Raw genomic sequence first — 27,087 nt, 5'->3', positions numbered from 1 at the left:
GCTGCTACAAATTCCCCATGTTAATGTTAACTATTTATGTTCAGCACAAATGTTGGTGCAAAACTCAAGTTACAGAAGTTAAAACCATTCTGTAATCCACCTGATGCATGCATGTTCACAACTTGCGTGTGGCTCCAACACATTTCAGCAAATATCCTCGTTTTGTATCTACTACCCCGTTTCCATCGTATAAGATACCCAATTACGCTGCATTACACTAAGGTCAAAGCGAACCAGTAGCAGGCTAGGCGATGTTCTTGCGCGTCTGGCAAAGTTATATACAAAATGTCACAATAATACTCGTTTCCTTCATTACTGGAGGGCTGTTATTACTCTTATCTTGTCTTCACACCTCCTCCTTACTGACGCATCTCTCAGAGCTCTGTCTATGCTGGCCAAGAGGCGCGCTCTCGCTTGCGCGTCCCCTTCCGTCGGCACACGGACGGGTGTCGGCGTGAGCGTCGTTGAGCTGTGAATGGACATTAATGGGGAATGTAATACACTTCTCTCAGTGACTGGTTTCTTCTGTCATTTAATCGCTGCAGCGGAAGAGTGGGTAAGTTTATTTTCTGCAGGTTGTGCATTTATTGAGAGACAGACTGTGTTCAGCTTTTGAATTCATGGACCGAAATTAGGAAGTACTTTCTAGACAGAGACAGATCTCTATGTGCCAAGTGTATATTAAGCTTAATTAATGTGGCATCAATATAGTCTTGGTACCCTAATTGCTTTTTGAAATGTCACTCAGATATTGCAACGTTGTCTTTGTACATGTATAAATCAAAGCAGAGCTCCCACTTTGCCTCCACCTTTGTGCAAAGCACAACTATTTCCACGCATATAATTCGATAAAGTCTGAACTGGATGTTCAAAAAGACTTAGGAACGATGCACCATCTTTACACCTGTACCTTTCTATTTTTTGATAAAGTTACATTCCTTCGTTTTCTTTTCTTTTATTCAGTTTACCCCCCTCTCAGATCTAACACAGTGACTTCATAATGAGCGTGCGGTTTTAATTATATAAGAGATAGCAACAAATTAATGTACCTGCTCCTGGTGCAGGCTGTTTTTGCATTGACTGAGTATTGTTTGGATCTTCATGGCTTATCAAGAGTGAAAAAGGATGAGAAAAAAAATCATCTTCTCTTGAAATGTTCTTCTGAAAGCAAAGGCTCTCTTGTTGCTACATGTGTGTTTGTGAATATATAATACAGCCATATTCTCTGGCTGCTCACAATGTGCTTCACATCAGAAGGAAATTTTATAGCAGGCAATCAGGTTTCCAAATACCTGCTGGAATTCAGCTACAAGGCTTTTTTGCTGCAATGAAATAGTTCTTTGACCAGCAGCAGCAGCAGCAGCAGGTTCACTGGTGTTCCTGGACCAACCCATGGAAGATCAAACCTACAACATTACATCAAGTGTGCTCAAGGAGGAGGATGATGTGTGGTAGAGACAGGCAGAGCCTTGTATGTGAAGGGAGTGTGGATGTGTTTGTGTGCGTATTACAGCATATGTGTAGGATTATGTGCTGGTATGATAAAGAGACAGTGAGGAACAGTGATGGCATCAAAGGAGTGAGAGGCTTTGCATTTTCATGTAGTTGTGTGAACCAAGCATGGTCACATATCTGACTGCATGCATGTTCATGCACATCTGCAGATGTGAATGTCAATATCCTAATGGGCCAATTTGGAAAAATGCATCATTAACTTAACCTCCCAAGCCCCAAGCCTAACTGATCTCCTGCCTTTTGCCCCCGTATCAGGGGGCGTTGGGGCTTAAGAAGTTAAATGTATCTACTAACAAGATTTGAAAAAAGAGTATTTCTTCCCTGATGTGTGCACATGGCTGAGTCTTTTTATGGAAAATATGGCAAGGTTAGTTTATGGTAAGGTTATACAATGACTTGGCTAATGGAGAAAGTCTGTGTTTTCAGGATATGGAAATATCAATGCTAATCGCAGTGCTAGTCCTGGCTACATGTCAGTTGGACACAGTAAATGTTCATCCACGCCTGACTTCCTGCCTCGTTATAAAGGACATACATCTTGCTCCACTGACATTAATATTGAGATAAGATCTACATATGGATGTAACTCCCAGGATACTAGAGTGGTCCATGTGCACGCACAGCAAAGTGCCACGCCATCCTTCAGAAGCTTGAGGACAGTATTAAGGACTCTTTCATTTAAATGACATAAAATATTTGAGAAGGTCTCCACACTGGGCTCTTTTTCTGGTCAAGGTGACACATTTACTTATGGAACTTAATTACAGCTGCGAAGTTATCTTGGAAAGAAAAATAGTGGACCTCAGTGATGAGTAGCAGAGTCAGACCAAGGACACATCGCGGCTCGTGATGGTCTGAGGGCCCCGGAGTAGCAAGTATTTAGTGTAGCTCATGCTAACTGATTCCCATAGATACAGTATCACATACCAGAGTGATGCTTTAGCCATGTTATGCTTAACTGATACCCAGGTACTATTACTTAAAAAATCCAAGTCATTGCAAAATCCATTCTAAAATTTATGTTGCAACACATACTGCAAGACAGAGTATGATTTTTTTAAAATATCAATAAGAGCAGTAGTAAAGCAAAAGGATCAATTTTGCCTGAGGCTAGTTTTTATTGACAGTTTGTCCTACCTCATCCTTACTTGTGATCATGCTTGATTCTGCAGGCACGTATTTACCTCATTAAATCATTAAAGCTTCATACATCTTTAGCTGACACATTTGATTTTGGTCAAAGGTAAATTTACAGATGGGAAATTTATGAGATCCCATTTTAATAGTCACAGTTTGAATAGCAATGGTACTACACTACTTCTGTGTTTCTTAACGAGGGTTTAGGGACCTTCAGGGAGGGAGGTGGGTGGGGTTGGAGAGACTTACAGAGACTTCAATAAAAAGAGAAACATTAAAAGCAAACAAAACATGGAAAATGAGCAGAATATATATATAAACATTTAGCAACAGAAAAAGAAAAAAAAAACACAAAATGACAAAGGTTCAACAATAAAACAGACACCCATGTCAAACATTCTGCTAATTCACCCAGAGTGCATCACGGTAATCTGTGTAAGAAATGATAAAAGCATCCCTGCAACTTTATGTAAATGTGAATGTAACATTAATATTTCCCTTATGCTGAAAGGTAGCTGAAAAATATGCATCTGAGAAGTTCTGAGAGGCAATGTTGGTAAACTTTAGGCTGTAATCTTGGGCTGCAGGATTATTATTATAATTACTCCATAAGGGATGAGCAGTAAAGAGCAAAGCTCTATTGCAATACTGAATAACCTGTGCGTTGATGCATTGTGCTCTGAATATTTTACAGTTTGACTTTTTGCAGCCCCTCAAAGGAAACTAGCAAACAGCACGGAGTAGATGAACTAAACCAAAAGGTGTAGCGGATGTGTTTGCTCACTACAAAAATGATATTTACCTTGTGTTCCCCTTCTGTTTATGTCATGCTCCGGTAAACTTGTTTTGTTTGCATCACAGTGGATTTCAGTGCTTAGCTGAGAGTTCTTCATCTAAAATAAGACTCTTTAAATATTTAAAAGTATGTAATATCTGTAGTTTTGGGATTGGTATGCAGACAATACCTGCTGTTTCTGTTTACACTTTGAATTATTTGATACTATCAGCAGTGCAAAAGACAGTATATCAGCAAAATAGAACATCTTATATTGTTTGTCCTGAAGGGGTATTTGTTTGCTGTCTTTACTCTTAAATACACATGCTATCCTTTACCTGTGGCCAGTCTTTTACCTCAAAACATAATTTTATTAGGGCAATGAAGCTTTTAAGATTTCTCTTTCAGCCGATCCAAGTAAATCAGATGAGGGCTGGCACATTTTTCATAAATGTAATGGCTTAAATCGTTTTAAAGAAAGACTTCTGAGACAAGCATTATCTTGTCTTCTTTCCATTTCCCTCTGGCTCCTAACAAAGCCCAGCCACATAGCTGATGTACATCTTTTCACTGACACATGTCACAGAATCAAGAGCCTCAATCAAAACCTGTCTAGACACATCTGACCAATTGCTACCAGACAATGAAAATATATCTTGTTGAATTCTCTGTCTCGTAGCACTGCCTGTCCTAAAAAGATGTGCATTACTGCTTTCCAGCTACCTTAAAAAGTCCAAGGCCTCCCCGAATCAATGTTTAATTAATTGTCACCAGTACATGGCAGATGAAAATTCAAATTAAGGGTTCTTATGCCAACATTAGCCGCCAAAAGAAACCAAAATCTTGACGGCTCTTATTGTTTTTTTCATGGATTTTTGAAGACGATGCTCAAAACCACGACAGCAGAGAACAAACAAAGCAATATTGCACATTCTCATTTTTGTCTGTGAGGGAGAGATAGATAAGTGTGCAAAAACAATAAAATAGCCACCTATTTACTTGTTTTATTCTTAAAAATTAATTGAAGCGATTAAACATTAAATGACTTTGCAAAGGTGATGAATGCACACTCTAAAAGAAAAAATACAAAATGAAAAGAAAAACAGGGGTTTGTTATTAGCCCTGAAGAGTCCATCATCTGGTCATATCTAACTGAGTGGACTCTGCCCTGGACCTTGAAAGATGGTCTCCCCCTATGGCATCTTATATGAAATTGACTCCTAATGGAATGGGGGGGGGGGAACCCATAAAGACCCATTAGCGGCACCTAGAGGCTGTAATGTCCATTACACAGAGTGTTGCAAGGAATAAACAACTCATCATACTTATATGCTCATCTTGAAAGCTTATGTAACAATATGACTTGGTTAGGTTTGTTTTCTGCAAATGCAGTAAAGAGCACAGGATCTCATATGTCCATCCATGTATTCAATTCTATTCTATGTCTCTTTCTATGCCTGCATATCCTCTGGGGGCTGCATCAAAGAGACAGCCCAAAAAGTCTTTTGGAGACCTGAAAGTCTCGCAGAATCTTTGCATTCATCCCAAAGGGAATAGTGTAGCACAGTTCCCCCTTTTTCTGCCAGTTCTTCCCTTTGAAAACTCAAAGCGTCACTAACATATCCTTCCAAAAGGTGCTGTTATTCTGTATCATTTATATAAATTATATAACATTCCTATCAATAATATTATTGATAATGTTAAAAAAAAACAGATTTATGATGTGGACATGCTATGAAAAAGGTGAAGGCAAGCAAACAGCACTATTTGGTTCATTTTCTTAAACACATTTGATGATACACTATGAAACAGTGATGGTGGTAGACATGTTTTTATTAAAGTGGGGGTGATTGTTTGTTGGAAGTACCATATAATAAAGAAATTCACGCTGCATTTGCATTCTGCTGTTCCCTTTTCATCTATTCTAATAGGTTTATTAAAAGTGGATCACCATTAGAAACAAAGTGCAAAGTGGCCTGTGGATAACTACTGATGCCTTTCAAAGCCTAAAATTGCTTAAATTTGACTCTGACAGCTATCTGTGAAAATATTCCCTATCTATAAGCCTCCCGCAGGCTTTACACCTTAGTATACGTTTGCAAAGGTCTTTGTCTATGTAAATGCAGATGTTCTTGCATGTAGTCTTCCAACTCAAATACAGCATGTAAGCCCACAGCGTTGATGCTTTATGTAGGTAGAATGCTGTACTGTTGAAAAGTTGTCATGTACGGGTAAGGTAATGACAGCAAAATTAAAAGTGAAGAGGAAGAAACTCGGAAAAAATATTACTTTGGATCTGGGTCAGGGACAAGTTTCTGCCCAAGTGGAGGAGTTTAAATACATCAGGATCTTACTCAGTAGTGAGGGGAGAGTGAAGTGGGAGATTGATAGATGGATTGGTGCCGTCTGTAGTGATGTGGATGCTGTAGTAGTCTGTTGAGGTGAAGAGGAGCTGAGTGTTAAAGTTTATGGTCAGTCTATGGTCCCACCCTCATCTATGGCCATGAACTCTAGGTACTGATGGAAAGAATTAGATCACAGATTTGAGCGGCAGAAATGAGTTTCCTCCTAAGAGTGGATGAGCTGTCCCTTATCAATAAGATAAGGAGTTTGGTCATTTGGGAAGCTGGGGGAGGTGTTCTAAGAGAGAATTTAATAATTCTTGGCAGGCTTGCGTCAGTGTCCTCTGAGATGAGATGGAGGACATGGCCTGGCAGAAGGAGGTTTGGGGTTCTCTGCTTAGACTGCTGCCTTTGTGAGCCAGACATGGATGGATGGATGGATGGATGGATGGATGGACAGACGGATGGATGGATGGATGGATGGATGGATGGACAGACGGATGGATGGATGGACAGGCGGATGGATGGATGGACAGACGGATGGATGGATGGATGGACAGTACACAGCTACAGCATGTAGACAATGCCGTGCTAAGCTCTGCATAGCACCAACACACAACCATGTCGAGCACTTCACTAACAGGATGAAAAGACACAATGCTTGGCCAAACTTTTCAAGTATCTTTCTTTGGAAATCGGGAGTTCCGGTACACAGTGAGGGTGTTGTTCTAGTGGGTCAAGTGAGAAAAGAAATCATGGGAAGCGTCAAAGCACCGACAGTGCCACGGGTTTTTTGGATAACACCTAGATATAGTAGGGATGAGTGCGACTAATTAACTCTACATTAAAATGTTGCTGTTTGACACCAGAAATTCGAGTTGCTAACTGGCATGCTTCTGTAGTACTTTTATGTGGCTGCATATAGTCTGTGTAAGAATAAACCGGAATATAACTAAGAAATCATTGTTTAACTCCAGTGATTAGACTGGGCTCAGTTTTAAATGTTTTCTGTCGTTTTTTCTGTCTTTTAGACTAGTCGACTAGTCTATTTATTTTCTTGTTTAAACTCCAATAAATTAGTCTCCAGGAACATCCCTAGATGTTAGCTGTTGAACCTAAACAGAACTGTCATAACCAGCTTAACAAATACTGAAAGCCTTTTTTGCTTTTACTCAAATGTAAAGAGTCAGATTCAGCAGCGTTATCTTTACTTTACCTGTCTCTCAAGGCCTCCATTTCATGTGTCTACTCCGCTCTTGTGTTTGTGCCACACTGACACACACAGGGAGGGAGAAGATGCAACACCAACACACAAGCATGTTATTTTGAAAAGCATATAATGCAAACATGTTTAAGGACCCAAAATACAGGGACTTTTATGACTCCTTATAGCTAAGCTCAAATAATTGTGATGATTTCACGTCCCATGAGCTGTCATTTTTTACATAGTTAAAATTGCACAATAATGAAAAAATGTAGAAAGACAGATAAAAGTCAGAGAGATCCAATAAGAGCCATTACACAATACTGAAATTAAAAAGCAGTAGAGAAATTTTAAAAAAAAATCAAACCCAAGATTAAAAGCAATTCAAAGAATGACTAAAACTAGTGATGAAAGTAAATCAAAAGCTAAAACTTAAACATCCTTCCTAAATACATATCTGCTCAAACAGGCATTTGGGTAATGTTTGTGTACCAGCTCTGGTTTTATGTATTTATGAACTGTAAACCTTGGAGATGCAGGCAGCGCATTCCACTGTTCAGATGCCACAGCCTCAAAAGCTTGATTACCCAGGGTCCTTAGGCAAATTGTGTGACCACATACACAGGAGCTGATGCAGTATTTGCACATAAGGATGAGGATTTTAAACTTGCTCTTGAATGCGACAGGGACCAGTGAAGAGACATACACAGAGAGGTGCTGTAAGACTGTCTGCTTGACCTAGTAGCAGCAAACGACATTGTCCCAAGAAATTGCACAATCATTGACGTAGAATTTTCTGGCAAACCTCTGTATTATCTGTTGCGAGCTCTAAGAAATTGTGTGGCACCTGTTTATTGACAGCATTAAAGAACTTGAGCCTTTATGAACTCTAAGCTTTATAAGGTTTTCCCCTTAAGGAAAAGGTAAATATAATCAAAGTGGTATCTAATAGTAAAACTCTCTACAACATGTCTCAAGGACAGCAAACATAAAGACAATAACTGAGCTCCGCTAGACATTATAAGATAATTAGGAGGTCTCGAAGTTTAAAAAATGCATAGCAAACCCCAGATTTTTAAGATAAGAAATAAACCAGTATATACCTTTGCCTGACACGCTAACCAGTTGCAAACTTCATAATCAAGAGTGAAATGCAGAACTGAGGTCAGGTAGCATTAACACAGAACAATCACGCGGATAAGAGGATATTAAAAGATCATTTAAATTCTCAGAAGAGCAGCTACAGAGCTCTCATGAGGAAAAGTACCTTTTTTCCAAAAGCCAGGCTGAATATCATCATAAATATTGGGCCTGTCTAATGCAGCAGTCTGTAGCTAGCTATAGTTCAAGGACACGGCAGGGTCTAAGCAAGGTTACTACTTAAGTAAAATAGGGGTAGGTAAATCCTGACAATGAGGGCTTAATTACTGCTACTCTAGCAGGGCCAGCACTGACAAAACTTTTAACAGAGGATAGTATTAGTAGAAGATGACTTCATTTTGCTAATCAATGGCATCAGAGTTTGAAAGCTGATAAGCTGAAATAAGTTCTGAACAGTCAGAGATGAAGCTGACATGTCACTCGATGAGTACTGCTCCTCATAACCATAATCTTATCAAGAACAGAGTAAAGAACTTATTATAGCCATGGACAGAGAAGCATTGTAGAGAAGAGTGGGGTGATGAAACAATGTTATTGATAGCATCAAATTCAATCTTTAGATTTCTTTTATGATGCATTCAATAACTGTAAGTGCTCGGGCCGGAAACGCTTCTGTCTAAGACAGCCAACAGCATCTGTCCTCCATAGAAAAACATTGCAAAGACATTTAGTCCTGGTTTTCAGTGGTTTTAACCACACTGTCCTGCAGAATTGAACAATCTTCATTAAAAGGTTATTGCTTTGTGAATTGGGGACCCAGACAGGAGTCAAGGGGTACAGCATTTTAGTAGAGCCTTGAATGGTATGTACTGCAAGTTATGCAGCTTAAAGGGATTTTCAGTGCTGTTCATCCAGGCACCAGCAGTCTGAATACAAATTTCTAATTGGCTTTTCCCTAGCGGTTTTCTTCAGTTCAGGTTGAAACATCCTGCACTTAAAAGGTCAAATAATTCCCTCTGCTTGTAGTTCAATTTCAGCTCATTTTCACCACTGGGAACACAAGTTGTGTGTCAGTTCAGGATTTCTTCATTGAGGACTAACCTGTTAAATAAATCACGAAGTTTTGATTTATTAAAAAAGAAAAAAGAAAAAAGAAAAAAAGGAGTGTTTTCTGTGACGTTACCAAAACAATGTGGCTTAAATTAGTATCCAGCTGAGTCATATTGGTGAGATTGTTTCAAAACTAAATTCATCCATCCAATCCCTTAACTGTTCGTTCAGTTTACGTGGTCACAGAGCCTCTGGAGCATATTCCAGTTGTTATGTGGCGAGGGGGGTACACCCTGGACAGATCACTGATGCAAGGGTGTTTGAAATGATTTTGATTGTGATCCGATTGTGCAGCTTTTGTCCTTTACTCTTCCAGTGAGAATTGGCAGTGACCTCATCGATCCGTTCTAGCAACTTTCAGAGCTGTTAACTTTGTATGTGTGGGAGGGTTGTAGATGCAGGAAAGTAAAATAATGTTGCATTATTATTTGTGTGTTTATGTGTTTGTAAGTTACACTGTAACTGTGAGTATTGTTGCTTAGTGAAATGTGCATACTTCAGAGTAAGGATCAAAAAGCACAATGGATTTGTATGCTATCGGTGCGTCTCAGGCTCAAAACATGCATACCAAGATTTGTTATCTCTATCTAGTGATCCTATTTGCTAAGCTTTTATTTTGATTGCTCTTTACCGATGTACTCGAGCATCCTGATGTCAAAATTGGTCAGAGAATTTATCTTGGCAATTCATTTGTTATAACATGAAAGCTTAAACATAATGTATTGATAGGACTGTAATGGCAAGACACTTTTTTTAAATACATGATATTTCTGTTTTTGCAACTTTCTACTGCAAATTCTGCAGCCCACAGTGACCGATGTGACAATCTCAAAAAGTTTAATTTACATAAATGTCTGTTAAGTCACTTTCTCCAAATAAGGTAACAAAATTGTAACTGCATCTAAAATGACCATATTTGTCTGTAGTGATGTTCCCATCAAAAGTTTCAGTCCACACACACATTAAAAGGTTTTACCACAGAGGTGTGGTAGATGAGATGGCTCTGCATGGGTTCTCTCTGGGTATTCTGACTTCCTCCTACAGTTCAAAGAGAAGTATTTTAGGTAATTGGCTATTCTATTTGGCTGCATGAATGGTTGTCTGCGTCTCTGTGTTAGCCCTATGACAAATTTGTGACTTGCCCAATGTACCCTTCGTCTTGCCCCATGATAACTGGAAAAGGGCTCCAGGTCACCCTGAAAGAAAATGTTTGAACTAGATGTTCAGGTTCTGGTGTATACAAGTTGGCTTAACTCTTCTCTCTTCAGAAACTGCAACACTCTGAAACCTCCTAAATTGGGACATCAACTGAAAGTACCGAATGCATGTCTACTGATGCAAGTGTTCGCTTGGTTGTAATGCCTCTAAAGGGCTGGTCAGAGCAGGGAAATTTGTGGAAATGTATGGATGGAAAAACAAGCTGATTTTCAATATGGCATAATCATGTGACATCTGAGGTGCAGAACAGTAGTGTAGTCCTTTTTTCATTTTTGATTGGAAGATCAGGGATAATTAGAAACAAAAAGAAGCAGTGACACTGAGCCATTAATGTTGAACTGCAGGTCACAGTTATTCAAAACTGATGATACTGAAAACTGATATAATAAAATGACTTTCTGACCTTATCAAAGCTTCCTTTTTTTCCTGACCCCAGACATTTTATTTTTACTAACAGCAACTATCAAATGAGTCATTTTCACTGAGAACAGAAATCTTTAAATTCAGTTTGCATTGCACTGGATAAAATGCTATAGATGTAAAACTTGTGATGACTTTTGGCGTTAGTATGAGTTTAAAATAGAAACGTATCCAACATCTTATGTTTGTTCCTGGTGTCTACTAGAGTATAGCTGTTCAAGAAGTCCTGATTTATCTCATTCTGGGCCTCTGTGCGGCCCCCTCAGTTCACCCACTGTATTAAAGAAGCTATTTTAGCTGCTATGTGTTTAAGACCACCCTCCCTTCAAGCCAGTGTTCTTCTAACTGGTTGATTTTTTTAGAAAATTGTTTGAATAACAGGTGGGTGTGATCACAGATCAAAATAAAGTAAAATCAAAGGGCATTTAGATCACTCTGGAGGGTAGGCTTTAGGCTTTACAAGGGACTGACTAATCTCTGTATTTGAATCCTTCATCTTTTTTAATATCCGCATCCATCATTAAAAATCTGACAGAAATAAAACAGGATCCCTTTACCTTCTGATTGCTGTTACATTTAGCTCCCATATTTAAAACGAGCATTCTTCATCTTTGTATCGTTAAAGGCAAAAGTAATCTAATCTTGTGTCACAAAAGTTTAAGCTGTATCCAGAATTGTTTTTTATATTACGTCTGAGTGTGGCGTGAAGCACAGTGTACTGTAGTACTGGTGTAAACTTCTTATTTCTGTGTAGCTTTGAATGTAGAAGCCCAGAAACAATTACCAGTGATGTGCTCTCTGGTAAATCCAAACTAGACTTTAATAAGCAATAAAAGAAGTAATAAAAGACAGGGATATAAAATTTATTCTAACAAGCTTTGTTTTCTGTAACTTCAAAGTTTGCCTACGCATCATGAACTGATTAAATACAGCAGGAAGTGCATGTGTGTCTATAAACCAATTGCTTGCTGCTGTGAGTAGACGTGAGATTCATCACATTCTTTTAAATATTTTAGCATTTAGTTGAAAACAAAACAAATAAACAAAAAGAATCTATTGCACTCTTAGAAATATTGTTACTTACTCTTATTACTTTCCCACATTTGATATGACACCCTCCAGTCTGCAGGAAAGCCTTCTCACACTAAAGCAGTTTAGACACAGTGATAGTCCAGCAATAGAACTTTGTCAGTATTAAGGGAAAAAAGCAATTCTCTTCCCTTGTTAATTCATGAATTACCTGTGATGAGACACATTTTTTGGAAATCTGGGTTCAGTTTCACTAGCTACACCCAGGCCTGATTACTGCTAGACATGTGGAATACGAAATCACTTAAAAACAAGTTGTCTGACAAAGTGAAGTAGGCTAAAAGATCTCAAATAGGAACAATCAACACTCTAAAGAAACAACTGAGAAAACAAGGTTATTGGCTATCAGTCTGAAAAGGGTTACAAAGGGGTTCTAAGGCTTTGGTACACCAGCAAACAACTGTGAGAGCCATTTTCCACAAGTGGAGAAAACTTGAAACAGTGATAAACCTTCCCAGGATTGGCTAGACTACCAAGATTACTCCAAGAACAAATCAACAACTTATCAAGGTCACAAAAGAACTACAGAAATTAAGGACTCACTTCTCTAAGTTACGGTCTGTTTATTTCACCAATAAAAAAGAGACTTGGCAAAAATGGCATCCATAGGAGAGCTCAAAGGGGAAAGGCACTGTTAACCAAAAAGAGCAGAAAGGCTCATCTCACACTTGCCAAAAAACATCTTGATTATTCCCAAAACTTTTGTGAAAATATTCCATGGACTCATGAGACAAAACTTTGTGAGTCCCATTACATCTGACATTAAACTAACACATCATTTTATAAAAACAGCATCATACCAATGGTCAAACATGGAGGTAGTGTGATGGTATGGGGCAATTCTGAAATACCAAAAAGAAAATCCCCCAGTTATGCGGCAGGACAATGATCCAGAATACACCAGTCCACCTCTGAATCAATCAAAAAAACAAAATAGAGGTTTTGGAGTGGCCTAGTCAAAAGTGGCATAAATGCCTTTGAGATTCTTTGGCATAACTTAAACAGGCCATTCATGTTTGAAAACCCTGCAGTATGGCTGAATTAAAACAATTCTGCAAAAGGAGAGTGGGCAAAAATTCCTCCACAGAGATATAAAACACTCATTGCCAACTACTGCAAACGCCGGATTTTACTTTTTGCTGCCAAGGTGGGCCAGTTGTTAGGTTTAGGGGGCAAACTTTTTTTTCCATATGGGGCGATTTAAGTTTGGATAGATTTGATTAAACCAACATTTAGAAACTGCATTTTGTATTTGCCTGTGTTATCTTGGTATAATATTGAAACTTGTTTGATGATCAGAAACATAAGTGTGTCATGTGTAAAAATATTTTTTAAAAACTGCAGAAAGAAAGAGAGAGATAAGAAAAGGGTCAAATACATTTACACAGAGCTATATATGGAGTATTTTCACAGATTCACTTTGCAGCATGACCAAAATACAGCCAGAGCCACGGAGAACAAGCAGAGGAAGAATGAGGAGTCCTGTACCAGATGGTGTGACTCCCGCAGGGCCCTGATCTCCACATTACCTAGTCAGTATGGCATTAAATTAAAAAAAACTGAGGCAGGATAAATCCATAGAAGAACTGTGTTAACTGTGTTGTCAAGTATTGAGAGAAACTATTGCGATTTTAAAGGCAAAGCGGGGTCACAATAAATATTCATTTGTTGAGGTTTTTACTAATGTATGTAAATAGAAGAGCCATTATACAATACATTTAAATTTCATTGTATATTTTACATAAGTACATATCCACAATTTATTTCCCATATTACAAATTTAACACTGTTTTTTATACCAATGCAAGTGCCATTTCCAGCAAGAGCAATACTTAAAACTCCAAAAGCAATCAAATTAAAAATTAGTAATTCACCCAAATTACTTAGTACTCTTCAGAAATTAACCCTAGTAATTCACCACTCAAAACTCTGGAGACGGCAAGAATATGTGATTAAATATTGTAGTTTTTCTTCCTGACTTGCTTGAAAATTTGTTTTGAAAGCTTAACACCTTAGAATTATATAATTAATCATAGTAATTTTTGAACCCCCTACAGCTATGTCAACCTTTTGATACTGTATTCAGATTTTAAAGCTGCATGCAATAGAATTAAAAGCTTTTTTTCATCTTACAGTCTCGAATCACTCGTCTGTTTTCAACAGTGAAGAACATGCAGTTTGAGTCAGCAGGATGGAAGTTTCAGTAATTTCATGTGTTTCTGACAGTATATTACTAATACACACATCAATCTCTCAAGAAATGTGTCTATAATAGTCATGCATAAAGTGTACAAATAATTTTACATTTATTTATTTATTTATCCACTTCTGGTACTTTAGTAATAGATTTTCATCATCTCTTTAATTACATCAGGAGCTAATTCATAGGAAAAAAAATAATCTTATTAAAATGATTAGTCAGTTTTCAAACCAATTCTCATGTTGTAAAAAATGTGGTTTCCATATTTTTAGTTGTGCTGTTGTAATAATGTACATTTGACCAAAAAATGTCAATGGCTTTAACTTAAAAAAAAAAATGTAAAAAGTCAGTATGAAACAAGTCAAGACTGCCATTATTAAAAAAAGGACAACGTATCTTTAAATAACATGAACACTTTTTTTCCACAAAGACTTCCCATCACTTTAGCCATTTGCTTCCAATCTCCCACCCGGTCCATTTAAACTGTGTCGTGTTAGAAGGTAACTCTTGCAGAAATAAATGAACACCGGCAGAGGATATTAGCTCCTGCTGGTTTGAGGAACTACGAATGAGTTACACTTGGATTCATTTCATTTGGCTGATTATGCAGTATTACAGCTACTTATTAATTATCTAAATATAGATATAGATTCAGTATGCAGATGTGGCAAAGTGTTCACAAATTCATAAGCACTCTTTAAAAGCACTATACTGAATTTCTCACCTGATTAGCTGTGCAGTGCATCTTAGAAAAGGCTCACCCCCACCAGGATTCAAAATAAAAGCCTTACATGGTGTTTTACTCAAGGGTATAGGCAGGAACTGATGTGGTGAAATTGTAGACTACCTCAAAATTTAAGGTAAGTAACTGTGCCTGTAAGCCTAAATACAAACAAAATGTGTTTAACCTCTTTAACCATTAGGGCTGTGCGATATGACCAAAATCTCATATCCCGATATAAGACATTTATCATCCCGACAACGATAATAATAATAATAATATTCACAAAAAATTTACATTTTCTGTAATTCGGGGAATCTGGGGCAACTCGACTTGCGTGAAATGTTTTCAGCTGGGCGTCTTGTACCTGGAGTTGAGTGTTACATAAGTTGAAACAGCCGCAATTTTCTTTGTGAGTATTTATTACACGGCGTGCTGCGGGGAAATCCTGTTCTAAGGATTTTTGTTTTTGTTTTTTTAGCACCTGACGGCTCTTTTTAGCTTCTCATGCGTAAACACTCTGCATATTATTTCACATGATTCAGTTTATTTTGAAAAATCTCAACAGAATCTATTGTGAAAGGTTTATGTGGAAAATAAACATGCGGACGGCGGAGCCACGCAATGGTTTTACCGTCGTTGTTGCTAACGACAACGCATAAAAACAGTCGCTTGTCCGTCCGTAGTGTAGTTATATTAAATATAAGAAAAAGAGAGAACTTCAAGAAATTCTACAGTGACCATCAAAACGGTGAAAAATATTGCCGTAAACAGTTTATTTTGCGACACCACAAAACAAACGGTGGCGTAATATGAAACGATAGAGGTTTTCATATCGTCATCCGATATATATTGTTATATCGAACAGCCATATTAACCATGCTGACTAACTTTAAATTTATCTGGCCTTTCATTTAAAATATTTTTTTTCAAGGCTTAAATACTAAAAAAAAGTAATTTAAGTCACATAAATTGTAAAATTGTGTACTGCCATAAAATATCATAATAATATATATATATTTAAACGTACAAAGAAGCCAAGTAGTACTAAGTCTTCTGCAGTTTGTAAATATAATCAGCACATATCAAGTTTAGGATCCAGAGCTGGTGGGACGAAAGTTATCACACTTCAGTCATCAGTTGGCAACACATTAACAATCACAATTGCAGTGCTGTACTTTCCACTCTAAATGCAATTAAACCAGAAAAAAAAATAAAGTTTAACTGCTTGCATATTCTTTGAGAGTTTTCTAATCTTGCTTTTCTCCACAGCGTGATAAGTGAAATAAGAATAACTTTTTTCCTTTTTTGTTGTAACTACTCACCAGTAATGTTTACTTTTTCAATCAATACTCTCATCAGCTCAAATAACATTTGGCTCTTCAGCTGTAAATTGATGAGAGATAAGCACTCTTGTTTCCTGGCAGTAGCTGTAGGCAAATCCACTCACTGGCCACTTCATTAGAACCTCACCAGCACTGTGCTGGATGCCTGTTTGTCTTCAGAAATGCCTTAATCCTTTGTGGCACATATTCAACAAGGTGCTGGAAACTTTCCTCACAGATTTTGGTCCATATTGACATCATAGCATCACACGGTTGCTGCAGATTTATTGGCTCCACATCCACGATGCAAATCTGTTCTACCACATCCCAAAGTTGCTCTTTTGGATTTCTGATCTGTTGATGGTGGAACAAAAAAACTTTTTGAGTTTATTTGAGTTTTGTGATATTGCATAAGTTTTCCTGCTGAGAGCAGCCATTGGAAGATGGGTATGATGTGGAGAATAAGGCATGCATATCGTCAGTCAGCAACAAAACTGTAGACTGTAGCATTTAACTGATACTCAGTTGGTATGAAGGAGTGGTATGAACCACTGATTCAAGGAAGGATGGATCCATGCTTTTGTGTTCAATTCTGACTCTAAGATTCAAATTTCAAATGACACATTAGAACAGACAACATTTTTTCTGTCTTATATTGTAAAGTTTTAGTGAATCTATGTAAATTTTAGCCTCAGGCTTTTTGTTCTCAATAGTAATGTGTGCCACCCAGTGTCGTCTTCTGCTGAATTAAATCTGCTTCGAGGGTGGATGTGTTGTATGTTCTGTATATTTTGGTTTTAATAAGTTTTTATATGAGCTACAGTTGCCTTCCTGTCATCTTGGAGCAGACTGGCCATTCTTCTCTGACCTCTGGTGTCAATAAGGCATTTTGGCCTGCAGCTCACAGGACTTTATCTCTTTTTTTGCACCATTCTCTGCGAACTGTAGAGATGGTTTGTGTGGAAAAATCCCAGTGGATTAGCACTTTCTGAAATGCTCAGAGCAGCCCTACTGGCACTAACACCAACAACCATGCCATGTTCAAAGTCATTTAAATCCCCATTCTTCCTCATTTTGATTCTCAATTTGACCTTCTGCAGGTCGTCTTGAGCATATCTACATACCAAAATGTGTTAAGTTGATGCCATGTGATTAGTTGATTAATGAGCAGTTGAACAGGTGTACCTAACAAAGCCTCCATTAAGTTTAGATTTCTCTGAAGTAAATAGTAGTGTCAGTCTTCAGTTTCTGACATTAAATCTAGGAAAAGAAGTATTATCCCCCACTTGCTCTCCTGTTTACTTCCTGTCATTGTATTAATGAAGTGCTCAATTTAGGTATGTTATATTACACTGTATTCACTTTACCTCATAAACTAATAACAGTGAAAGACTCACCTAAATGTTTCCTTCAATAGCGTTCTGATTCGGATAAGGACACCAAGGAGGAGGGTTGGGCAGACAGGGATGTGTTGCCAGGATGTTCAGTGATGCTGACAGGAAATTGTCATGCAGCCTTGTGTCGCTCCCCCACGCTCAGATGTTTGAGTAGTTGTTTTGCAGTATCTTTGTGTGCGGAAGATACTAGAAAATTTTTAAACATTTGTTGTGCACTTTCTTCACCCCCAATCAAACGTGCTACTAGCCATGTTGTCTTCAAAGGGACTGAATCTTCTGAAATGGATTACCTTCATTCACAATAAACTGTAACTGACAGATACAGGTAGAAATGACCCATTCATTTTTAACTAAGTGCAGACAATGTTGGCATTTATTGCTACAGATATAATAAACCTGTATTATTGAGTAAATACTTGTTAAGGTTCCTATGATTAGGTAGCAATCTTGCCCTTCAGGGCAGAGAGTGTATATGGCCTATACACTAGTCTACAAGTAGTTTTGCCTGTTTGGGTTCCTATAAGGAAAGTCTGTAGGTAACAAATTGTGAAATTTGGAGCATGCCTGTGCCCCCCATTGTAGGGCCAAAATGTGCAGTACATTTAACCCTCTGTGTGCAGACCGAGTGGCCCCACATGGACCCCAAGCTGTCATGTTTACTTGATATGGATGCTCAACAAAGTATTTCAGGGCTATTCCAAAATGTATATATAAAGGGAAGTCCATAATATACACTTTAACTTCCAAGCCAACAGTTTAGAAGTTGAACCTGCTATACACTGATCACATAATATATTTCACATATCACATATAGATTCACACATACACTTAGACGTGAGTGTGTGAATTATATTTGCAAGGTCACATGTTCATGAATTATCCAATGAAGGAGAAGGAGTAGATATATGAGGTACTTTAACATGGTAATATCACGAATTATTGTACCTAGCAGTGTATTTTGTTTGTGTTTCTTAAAAAAAAATGTCTGGAGGTGATCTGTAACAGTGAACACCCAATAACCAATATTGCATTACCTGCCAAATGAAATGAAAACAACAGGAACAAATGCACTACAGCAGCTATATTTGCCTCTGGTGAGTGCTGAACCAGTTCCATCAAATTAAGTCCTCAGTGGGCATCTTGCCAGGTAATACATCTATCTCCATGAAGCAGGTAGGGAGAGCTGCCGGTGACATGGTGTGTATCCGCTTGTGTACAGAAACCCACGAGACACATGGAGGACACAGGTCAGTGAGTGAGAACACTGCTGTAAAATGGAGATGACAGTAATTTAGTGTACTCAAAAAAAAAAAAAAAAAAATCAATGAATTAGATCACATTAGTAGCTGGCACAAAATGTCCTTTAGTCTTTGTCATTATTATCCTGAATGTTACACTTTTTTTTACTGGTATTCTTTTATCTAAATAAAATAGTCTCGTCACTTGATTAAAAATAAGGCTAGCATATTAAGACCTGTTTAGTTCAATGCCCCAAGCTATACAGGCTGTGCCCAGCAATGCTGTCCAAAGTCTGCCGGGATAGCCCCGTCCCACACCTTAGTAAGTTACTTTATCATTATAATGTTGTAGTGGAAAGTATTTTTCTGTCCCAGAATGCTAGAATTAATCTTTTAATTTTACTTTTATTTGACTTAGAAACAAATAAACAAACAGCAATAAAAGCAGTAATTAATCTCCTTAGACAGTTTCCTTTGCAGCGTTATTTCTGGCTAACTCTGTCATTTACCTCAACCCCAAAATTAAACAGATACAGCACAAGAAAATAAATAAACAGACAGATACTGCTCTGCCCTCATAGTGATTTATTTAGCATCTTTCCAGAGCTGTCAGTCACACAATCTGGTTTTTCACAACTCTCATCCTTCACAACAACACTTGGCAGCTTGATGTCGAGCCTGGGCCAAACTGTGTTTTAGAGATTGTAATCCACATGGTAAATGCAGCTTCCATAAACCTGTAAGAAGAAAACAGGGAGAGAGTGAGAAGAGAAGGATTGAATGTCAGAGGAATGACACCTTTTTCACTGATTGCCATCCTTAAAAGTTGATGTTTGTGTGCATACATATAGTATACTGCACTGACTGTTTTGGTTTGTAAATGCTTTTACTGTATGTCTTTAAGTATTACTGAAAGACTCTGGTTAAGATTGGATTATACTGATCTCTATGACATCATCTGTGAAAGTTGGAGAACGATTTTAGCGCGTTTCTGCTTTGTCAGCCTCGAGGTGACAAAGCAATCTACATCCTGAATGTAGTAGACTGCAAGAGTACAATAATCTTGGAGCACAGTTTTATATAATAATTGGGTGCTGTGTAAATCGTCCAATATTATCAAATGTAGAGACCATTAAAAGTAACTTTGCAGTGTTTGGGTCTCTTATATCTTATCGCAACTTATTCATAATGTATGGACAGAAAGTAAATAATGAAAATAATGCAGCAACAGGGCAAAAAATGGATTAAAAAGTTACTATGTAATTTTGAAACAATGTGGCTGTGATACAGTAAATTAAGTTCTTTCTGCAGTTTGCTGTTTCTACAGTTTGCCAAATTCAAGCAAAGGGAGTGGTATGTTTTTTTTAACAAAGCAGATCAGACTAGATTCATGCTGGCTCACTGGAGCTTATCTTCAGATGGCCTCGGACTGAAAGCTTGTCTTATAGAACATTTCAAGGCAAAAGCAGATGTTTTCTTTGTTGCATATAATAACTAGCTAACACTGTTTTTGCATACGTCAACCGTTGTGCATGCACACAGAGATGCCCATACTGTATGTCTAAATATACATTTTTGCACAGACACTGAAAAAAATAAACTATTTTCAGATGCACAGCTGAAAATATGGCAGTGCTGTAACACAGAGTGCGACAGAAGTGCAGCGGTAATTATCATTTATCTAACTGCACAGAGTAATCTGCATATTAAGTACTGTTAGGGTTTCTTGCAAACTCATCCGTGGGTAAATGGGAAGGAGTGTACAATTGCATCATTAAGCAGAGGAAGGCAATTTCATTGCCATTAAAGACTGATATCAAAGGTGTGAAGGAAGTAGAGACCATCTTGTAATGGGATTATACCAGCTGCGATGCAAGTGAGTTTTCAGACCACCGTTAAAAAAAATATACAGACATGTGAATAAGAATGTTTCCACAAGACCCTACGCAGTCCTGTGAAAAATTAAGTACACTCTTAATGCTTCCATAGGAATTAAGAAGAGAAGTAGCAGCCAGGCTGACAATCAAATGATTAATTAATTAATTAACAAAGGGGAGTGAGCCAAAATTCTTCCACAATGATTGATTAAAAGACTACTTCACGTTAATGTTACTAAAGGTGGTATAACCTCTTGACTGCATAGATTCCTGCGAAAACGTTCTTTTTCTCATCACTGTATGCTGATTTACTAGACAAATCTAGTTTATAGGAAAAGTATCAAGAGGACAGAGGATAAATTAAGGTTCCTACTAGTGCCTGGGGGTATTAGCTACTCTATATTAAGGAGTCAAATCGCCCACCCATCATTTTTGATATCAGCTACACACCTGTAAAGTTTCATGACTGTGTCTTACACAGTTGTGACAGTTTCATTGGACAAAATCTGTCCATAGTTAATCAGGATTTACTTTCAGTCAGTGTGGCAAAATTGGTTTTCTGAAACTCTGTTCCACCAAAAATGAGGTGTACACAATTTGTCAGAAAATAACTATAGTTCACAAGGGGTTTGTGTCAGTGTGCTTTATCAATAGAAATCTGTGCTTATCGTATGCAGTAAAACAATTACACTAAGCAGCAGTGGCACAGTCTGACTAAGGGATGGCCAGTGCCCACACCTTGGAGGATGCTGCAGTTGAAGAATACTCATCGCACAAGCCTGCCTCTGCACTGTTCTTAGTGAATTTCACCTACATATTATATCTTTATGGGGATTTCACCTAGATTGCATTACAGTATGGCACCAGTAAGAGCTAACTATGGACATAGTAAAGACACATTTGGAAATATTTTGTGCTAAGTCAGTAAGACTGAGGTATTATGAACTGAAATCTCTTATCTCATTTACTTGTTATATAGCCTTGCCACCCCACTCACCCACCCACAGAGCCCCGGACATACCACCTGGGAATCGAACAGTCTCAATAGAGACCTGACAGTCAGAGTTTGGCTGCCTCTGCTGATTACCACATTAAGTGAAAGTACTGTACTTCTTGTGTTTCTATAGCAACAGTTTCCACTCTCGTCTTCAGGATACTGAGCAAGTGGTGAAGGAGAGCTGCAATGACAGCCAAATCTATGCTTTTTAATTTAATCACAGTGGCTGTTGCTAAATTAATGGCAGACCATTACACATTGGGTACATACCTGCAAATAGGGCTCCATTTGGACTGAAGTTGCTGATCTTGGTTACAACTCTCTGATTATGCTGCTGCCACTTTTTTATGTTTTATAAAACTTTTTAATCACATTAATTTTAAAAAGCCTTGATAACAACATATACACTAACAAATCATAACATGAAACATAAATTAATCATATTAACAACCAATGAACTGAACCAAATTACTGTAGTAATCATTGGTGGTACCGTTGTTGCATGTTTGTACATGATTATGAGTGCTTGATAAGAAGGCAACTTAGTTTTTTTAGGTTTGTGAAGGTTTGCTTATTATCCATGAGGCTTGTTCAGTTTTAAAACAAATAGCCCAGAGTCTCAGGTATTTAAACCCTAGTCGGGGGTGTTCCCTTAGAGGTGGTCCTGAGAGTTTCTGACCTAGTATTAATTGTGTGAATTGCCACATGAGCCAAGGTGTGAAAAAAAATGTGGGTCATTCCCATCATCATTATTGTTCCAGTCCACCATCATGTGAGCTATTAAGATGTAAATGGGGGGTTGAAATGCTTAGGAATTGATTGTTAGGTACTGAGAACTACTGTATCCTGAATGACTGAGAACCTACAGATATTTTGTACATGATTATGTTAAAGTGTAATTTACTGTACTTTTAAAAAGTGCAAAAAAGTGCAGTGTCTTGAAATGTATCTCTACTTTTTTGGGGTCTTTTTCTCTCTCTCTCTCTCTCTCTCTCTCTCAATATTCACCTTTTTCACATTTCCACCTCCCTCTCCTTGTGTCCCAGGTGTTGATGAATTGATGACTGACAGAAGTGATGTGATAGCAGGTCTGCCAGGCAAGACAGATCAGAGCAGACTGTCTGCTGCACAGTGAATCACCTGGATGCAACACGTTACAGCATAGACAGGTAGGACTGGAGTAATATATATGTAATGAAGGATTTGGCCAGACTTTGTGGGCAAGGCAGCTGTTTCTCCAAGCTTTCTCAGCCGAGTAATGTTTCAAGACCCTAGCAGACTTTAACAGCATATTTTTAATTAAAAGCAAACTGAGTTAATTCATTTTGACATCTTTAATTTATGAAGTCCAAAAAGCGAGAAAATTGACTGATAGTTCAAAAGAAAAAGAAGAGGTGGAATAATAGTGCAAGTCTTTAAACTCCGTCAAAGATTGTAGCCCTATCGCTTAATAACAATTAATATATGCAGGCAAAAAATAAATTTAGACTTGCGCAGCCTTTCTTGAAAAGGAATTTAGTAAAATACAATTTCCCCTAAGCCCCTTTGATGTCTCACTCTCTTCATTTTCTCTTTGCTTGCAGAATGGATTTCCCCAATTACACTGAAGGGGTGTTTGCCACAAGCAACGTTAGCAGGAATGACTCACTGGAGACCACTGAACTTCCCCCTAGTGAAATCCTGCTTACTATAACTCTGTCTGTGCTGGCCATCCTCACCACATTTTTCAACTGCCTGGTGATAACAGCTATTGCAGTCACTCGCAAGTTGCACCACCCAGCGAACTACCTCATCTGCTCATTAGCAGTGACCGACTTACTGGTGGCTGTGCTGGTCATGCCCTTCAGTATCATCTACATCCAGAAGAAGAGCTGGGTCATGGGTCAGGTGGTGTGTACCTTCTGGTTAAGTGTGGATGTCACCTGTTGCACATGCTCCATTCTGCATCTTGCTGCAATCGCCATTGACCGTTACCGGGCTATCACAGACGCAGTGGAGTACTCTCGCAAACGTACAGGAGCCAGAGCTGGTGCAATGGTGGCAGTGGTGTGGCTCCTGTCCATCCTCATCTCACTCCCTCCTCTACTGTGGCAACACTACAGTGGCAATGATGACCATGAAAATGAGTGCATCATCATCCATCCTCACATGGCCTTCACCCTTTATTCAACACTCGGAGCATTTTATATTCCACTGCTGCTCATCCTCATCCTCTACTATAAAATCTACCTGGCCGCTCAGACCCTATATATGCGGAGGGAGGCTAGCCGGGCTAGCCGTCACTCATGCATGACCAATGGCAGCATGATCCCCTCTACCTATCCTGCTGGAGATGGTGATGTCGATGGTGGGCCTCGAAGTCCTGAGCCTGTAAGCCCACCGGAAAAGTCTTTCTCTGAACCCTCAACAGAGGAAACTCCACGTGAACGGGTCCGTGTGTCTGTAAAGGCCTTTAAGTGCAAGTCACGACGGCACGAGTCACGCAGTGAATCACGTCGTAGTCAGTTATACCAAGGACCTCGAATCTCGGGCTCACGAGAGCGCAAAGCGGCATCCACGTTGGGGTTGATAATAGGGGCCTTTGTCGTCTGTTGGTTGCCGTTTTTTGTCAAGGAATTGATTGTCAACACCTGCGGTTCTTGCAGTACTTCAGGGGAAATGGCTGACTTCCTGACATGGTTGGGCTACCTTAATTCTTTGATCAACCCCCTGATCTACACCATCTTCAATGAAGACTTCAAAAAAGCCTTCCAAAAACTTGTGAGGTGCAGTCATTACCTCTGATGATTATTTATGCATGATCAAACCTGTACACCATCTATATATGAGAGGAAACAAAATTAATGGCTTCAGGTCAAAAATACTGACTGAATAACTGAGTTATTATCTCTGAAAAAGAATAATTTAAAAGAGCAAGAGGATTGATACTGGAAAAGAAACTTCATCAGCCACTTCAGCAGCCTAAATGGCACCGACTCAGCAATGAGATGGTGCGAGTTCCCAATTGAAAATCAAGTCCTGCTATTTATAGAAGAGCCTGAGACCTCATTGATGTTAATTGGAGTATGTAAAGGGACACTGAGAAAATGTGCCATCACTGACCTTTTTTGAGGCTTGAGTTCTGAGCATTAGTGATCAGCCCCATTTATAGGTCTTGAAATAGCTGACCATTATGTCTGTTCCATCTAATGACCTCCCTTCTGCCGAGTCCACGCTGCTGGCTTAAATATTGAACATGTGTAAAATACCACAGTATACCAAGTTGTTGCTTTTTGTGGCTGTGATGTTATGAAAGGTGACTTTTTTTCTGACTGTTGCAATGATTGTTAGCAGAACTAGTATATATTTAGCCCTGCAAAACATTCCAAAATATTAAACCTCCATTGATAGATGGTTTGACCTTCTTGTAAGTTAATGGTACGGGTACTGGCTTCATTTATTTGACAGTCTAAAAAGACATGGGAAGATATGGTCTAACTTTCGTAAGATTTCAATGCCTGAACTTAACATATAATATTTTAAATGTTTACAATTAACAGCTTAAAATGTAATTAATATAAAGAAAATGTTTTAAGCTCTAGGGCTAAGTCATACCATAAATAACAACAAAATACTGGGGTACCAACATAAACTTGACCCTAAGACTTTTGAAAAGGTCTACTGTTACAGGTTATACAAAGCACTGCCACTTTTATTGATTTTTTTTTTTAACATCATTTGATTATTTCCTATGGTATTTATATATTATTTATCTAGTGGAACCAACACCCCATCTAGCTTCACTCCCACACCATAGCTAGCATTAGATTAATTGAAGGTGAGAGTCACTGGTGGAGAAATCCTCATTACACTACTCCCACTCAAGTACTTGGAATAGAACTACTATTTCTTTATTGGTTTCAAGAGGGCACATGATATGTTGATGGATGTGGATGAGTCAAGTGTGAGGGTGTACTGTATACCAATGAGATAATATAAGGCATTCCATAAACTTATATAGATCTCTGACAGTATGACCAGTCTGCTGTTTCTTCCTTTGTTTTTCACTGCCTAAATAATCAATAATAAATGGTCCACAGCTGAAATTTTGTTCCTGTTCTTCTCCGAGTTAAGTAATTGTTTAAGGAGAGTGTATCACCATATTCCCTGTATGTATGGAGAAAATGGTAGCAGGAATACCAATGATAAGCTGTATGTGTAAATTAATGTTATTATGCTATATTACATCAGTCTGCTTACTGTTTAATGTGAATAGAGTGGATATTTTCCATATTTTGATTTGATGGTGCCCCCTTGTGGCAAGAAGAAAGACACTCTGGTTGGTTAGTACTGTCTTTCACTGCTACAGCAACAAGATTCATGAATCTGAAAATACTGCTCACTTAGTCTCATCGGTCAAACAAATAAAAGTAATTAGAAATAAGCATTGATGTGCAAGTTCTCTCTGTCTCAAATGTTTGTGGACAATGTATTTACTTCTATCATAAACACTGTTCATGTCATGATGAAGACCATGTTTAAATGTTACCTAAGCATAGGAAAGAACATGTTTAAATGGCATCTTTTTGCACTTGTTTCTTCAAAATTACATGCATTTATGTTCCAGTGTGTGTGTGTGTGTGTGTGTGTGTGTGTGTGTGTGTGTGTGTGTGTGTGTGTGTGTGTGTGTGTGTGTGTGTGTGTGCGTGCGTGCGTGTGCGTGTCAGTCAGTGAGGAGTTGCACTGTCTCACTGAGAGAGCTGATAAAGCTAGAATTCCTGCCAGATGGACTATGTTACACTGCAAGTGGGTGTCCCAGTAGAACATCAGGGCATTCCAATTGTCAGTCCTGCCAGTTGTATTCACTTACAAGCACTATAGCATTTTCCCTGAACAGAACCTGTCTCAACAGGTTTGCCCAATTTATTTCAACAATTTCCACATAAAGCTTGTAGACTTGTAGGCTGCAATAACGTGCCCCATGTCCATACAGACAAAGGCATTTGAAGTGCTTTTCACAAAAAGACAACTACGTATTTTCTAACTATAGCTGCAGCATAACAGGTGCTTTATTACATAGGGAATACCAGTGCAGGAATAAGGCAGAGACAAGGTATAATATACTCTACTTTCACAACCTATACCTAAGCAAAAAAAAGAACTACTTTCAGGGGCTTTGGATTAGTGAATTTGTCCACTAATGAGGATATGAACATACTGCGCCTGACCATCTATGGGCTTTTCTGATGTTAATGTTATTAGCAGTATTTTATTGAACAGCAATACAAGAAACATTTCCTGCTTGTGTGTGTGTGAGAGCAACATTGATAGGGCTTTATGGAACACTAAGTTGTTAAAAGGTGTTAAGTAGGGACCATTTATCTTATACTACATAAAATATATTTTTTGAGAGTTCTTTTAATTTCAGAACTCAAGTAAATT

The 27,087-nt window shown here is 38.3% G+C and overlaps 1 protein-coding gene across 1 annotated transcript; it reads left to right on the top strand.

The window, feature by feature from the left end:
• Positions 1–458: 458 nt before the first annotated feature.
• On the top strand, positions 459–24,450 carry htr1fa (5-hydroxytryptamine (serotonin) receptor 1Fa). Its single transcript, XM_063499086.1, has 3 exons — positions 459–556; positions 22,713–22,835; positions 23,250–24,450. The coding sequence occupies exon 3, from the start codon at positions 23,251–23,253 to the stop codon at positions 24,448–24,450; it is 1,200 nt and encodes a 399-aa protein (XP_063355156.1). The 5' UTR covers positions 459–556; positions 22,713–22,835; position 23,250.
• The last annotated feature ends 2,637 nt before the right edge of the window (positions 24,451–27,087 follow it).

Source organism: Pelmatolapia mariae, linkage group LG16_19 (assembly GCF_036321145.2).
Source record: "Pelmatolapia mariae isolate MD_Pm_ZW linkage group LG16_19, Pm_UMD_F_2, whole genome shotgun sequence".
In the NCBI taxonomy this organism is placed as follows: domain Eukaryota; kingdom Metazoa; phylum Chordata; class Actinopteri; order Cichliformes; family Cichlidae; genus Pelmatolapia; species Pelmatolapia mariae.
This window is presented reverse-complemented; position numbering and strand designations above follow the sequence as displayed.

Bases quoted from the DNA above. Each gene is read 5' to 3' on its own strand.
- htr1fa (XM_063499086.1), top strand. From the start codon at position 23,251: ATGGATTTCCCCAATTACACTGAAGGGGTGTTTGCCACAAGCAACGTT.